At 34.8% G+C, this 3197-nt stretch overlaps 1 protein-coding gene across 1 annotated transcript; it reads left to right on the top strand.

The window, feature by feature from the left end:
• On the top strand, window positions 1–1867 carry LOC133297730 (GRAS family protein TF80-like). Its single transcript, XM_061496925.1, has 2 exons — window positions 1–46; window positions 648–1867. The coding sequence occupies exons 1-2, from the start codon at window positions 1–3 to the stop codon at window positions 1865–1867; spliced, it is 1266 nt and encodes a 421-aa protein (XP_061352909.1).
• The last annotated feature ends 1330 nt before the right edge of the window (window positions 1868–3197 follow it).

Genomic DNA, 3197 nt, shown 5'->3' with positions numbered 1-3197 from the left:
ATGCACGGTCAGTTGGTTGTCCAACAAAGCCAATTTATGGACCCAGGTAATACAATCTCTTACATTATAGAATATTACTCTTCATGAAATTTGAGGAGGAAAAGAAAAGTTTGTATTAAAAAGGGAAAAGAATAAAGAATAAACTTAGTGTGGCTTTCTTGCCTGATTCAAAACTGGAAATCATCATAAGAAATTTTACTCTTCTTTATTTGCTGTCTTTCAGGTACCAATGGTGTTTTACCCCCTAATGAATATTTTAGTTTTCTTCAGAATCTAACATTCTTTACACAGTAAATTAATTATGTAGTATTGATGTAATAACGGTAGAACAATTTCTCTTTTGACCTTATATTTGTGTTTTAGATACATACTTTCATGAAAAGATACCGTTTATTTCTTACTGCATTATGTTATATAATTGACTCCGCAACAATTTTGAATTAGTGAAAACCAAGATGATTTTTATCTTGTGGAAGGAAGAAATGGTTCTAGAAGAAAGATTTTTCCTTTTTATTTTTCTCTACATAATTTAATTCATGAGTGTAAATCTTTTCCTCGAAGAAATATCTTTCCTTTTTATTTTTCTCTACACAATTACACTCATTAGTGTAAATCTTTTCCTAATTGAGTAATATCTTCCATATTAGGTTCGCAGTATCAATTCCCTGAAGAGACGGACAGGGGCTTACAACTAGTCCATCTTCTTAAGGACTGTGTTAAGTATATTGAATCAGGGAACATCACTAGAGCAGATACTGCACTGTATAAAATTTCTAAGCTTGCCCCCCCTCATGGTGATTCAATGCAGCGGGTAGCAACTTATTTCAGTGAGGCACTAGCTTTTCAAGTGATCAAAAATAGGCGTGGCATACCCAAAATTCTTGGTTTGTCAAAAACACTATCAACATCAGAAGAACTACTTGTTAAGAAACTATTCTTTGAGTTGTATCCGTTTTCAAAGAGTGCATACAAGATCACAAATCAGGCCATTATTGAAGCCATGGATGGGGAAAAAATAATTAATATCCTTGATCTCAGTGTGTCTGATGCCACTCAGTGGATTTATCTTATGCAGAGTTTAAAAGAGCGTTTACCAAACCATTCATATCTGAAAATTACAATTACAGGCATACATGAGAAGAAAGAGGTCTTAGAGCAAATGGAGTTACATTTAAGAGTAGAAGCTGAAAATATGAATTTTTCTTTTCAATTCAATGCTATTGTAAGCAACTTGGAGAACCTTGACCTTGAAAGATTGCCTTTCGATAAAGGAGAGCCTCTTGCAATTAGTTGTGTTCTTCAACTTCACTCTCTTCTTGCAACTGATGATCAAATGGTAAAAAATCCAAGTCCTGATTCGACAATGTCACCTCTTTCTACATGCCCTTCACCTAAGATGGAGTGTTTTCTAAGTGGCCTATGGAAGCTTCGTCCTAAAGTGATGGTGATCACTGAGCAAGAATCAAATGTTAATGGTTCCACTTTGACAGAGAGGATCAACAACGCATTGAACTTTTATGGGGCACTATTTGATTGCTTGGAAGCTACCATTTCAAAAGCATCAGTAGAGAGAACCTTAGTGGAGAAGATGCTATTAAGGGAGCAAATAAAAAACATCATTGCATGTGAAGGAGTTAAGAGAAAAGAGAGGCATGAGAAACTTGAGACATGGATCACAAGACTTTTATTGGCTGGTTTTGTGAAGGTACCTATCAGCTTTGGTGGGATGCTACAGACAACAAAGCTGTTACAAAGCTACATACATGGATATCAAATCCGTCACGAGAATGAGTGCTTATTTATCTGTTGGAATGGTAATCCTCTCTTTTATATATCAGCCTGGAGATTTCCCTCAGATGATATTTGATGGGGAAAAAAACAACCTTATTTTATTAGACTACACTAATAGTATAGTTGCAAACATGTCTTGTGTGTGCATAATTAATATCGTTTTTAAGATAGTTAACTTAGTATTCAATTGTCAATTATCAGCATATGCTTAGGATTTCATAATTTGAAATATCAAGATATTTAGGAAAAATAAAATTTTAATTATGTCATGTATTTAGGATTTTGTGTAAAGGTTTTTTTTGAAGTTATACTGAAGGTGCAAGGACTTGAGTAAAGGAGGAAAATGTATTGTATTATGTATTTATGTTGCACCTCAGCTGTTTTTTTGTTTTCTATTCAGCAACTAGCATATTGCTGCATTGGACTGGTCTCTTTTGAATATTGTTGATATGAATTAATAATTTTAGATTTAAAATTTCATAATAGTATAACACCTCGTCTATAGCTGGTGTATTAACATCCAATGGTACTAAAGCGCAATATAAATTAAATGCCTAAGCGAAAGACTTACTTTAAAGCTTCACTATTAACTAATATGACTTTGCGAATGAACTTTTTCTTTTTCTTTTACTTGATGTATCACATTGCAAATGACTTTTTCAAAAAAAATTAATGATTGTACAGTCCTATACCTGCACAGTAGACTTCCTTATTAATCTTGTGATCGTAAGCAACAGTCAAAGACTGTCAGGGCATGACAACACATACCAACCTGATAGAGTCACATGGACAACATTTTCGCTATAAACTAGACAATCAAAGGATTCAAATACCACTCTCATACACAATCCCTACCAATCAGAGAAGTCCAGTGCAAATATAAATAATAAATAGCCCATCAATGGACTCAGAACCCATCCATGGATTCATTCAACTATTAGCTCTGTGGCACTACACATCTTATCAACTTGACAGTACATATAATATACATGTTACTAACAGATGCATCTCTCTGAATAATAGATACATATATGCCTGAGATACAAAATACACATACATCATGTAAGAATAAATATCTCAAAATGATACAGGCCATATACAAGTAGTGGTCATACATCATAACCCAAAAGAATAATATATACATTCCCAAAAAAAAGTACTACGGTACTAAATCCATCTGCTCATCTAGCCCTGGGCAGGCTCATTGGCCCGTGAAGGCTCTCCAACTGTTGGCACACTTGAAACCTGTCCCCAAACGGGGTGAGATAAACTATCTCAGTAAGCTCAGCGTTTATGGAGAAGTCTCTATCCATGAGTCCGCTTCCTGCATGAAGGGTTATATACAAAGCATAGCATAACATCATATATGTAATATCCCGGGCGCTGACGAGGGCGGGGAGTGATCG

This window comes from Gastrolobium bilobum, unplaced genomic scaffold, assembly GCF_033153095.1.
Source record: "Gastrolobium bilobum isolate Gb01-03AN ecotype WA unplaced genomic scaffold, APGP_CSIRO_Gbil_v1 utg3870, whole genome shotgun sequence".
In the NCBI taxonomy this organism is placed as follows: domain Eukaryota; kingdom Viridiplantae; phylum Streptophyta; class Magnoliopsida; order Fabales; family Fabaceae; genus Gastrolobium; species Gastrolobium bilobum.
The sequence above is the reverse complement of the archived record's forward strand: the minus strand, read 5'-3'. Positions and strand labels throughout refer to the sequence as shown.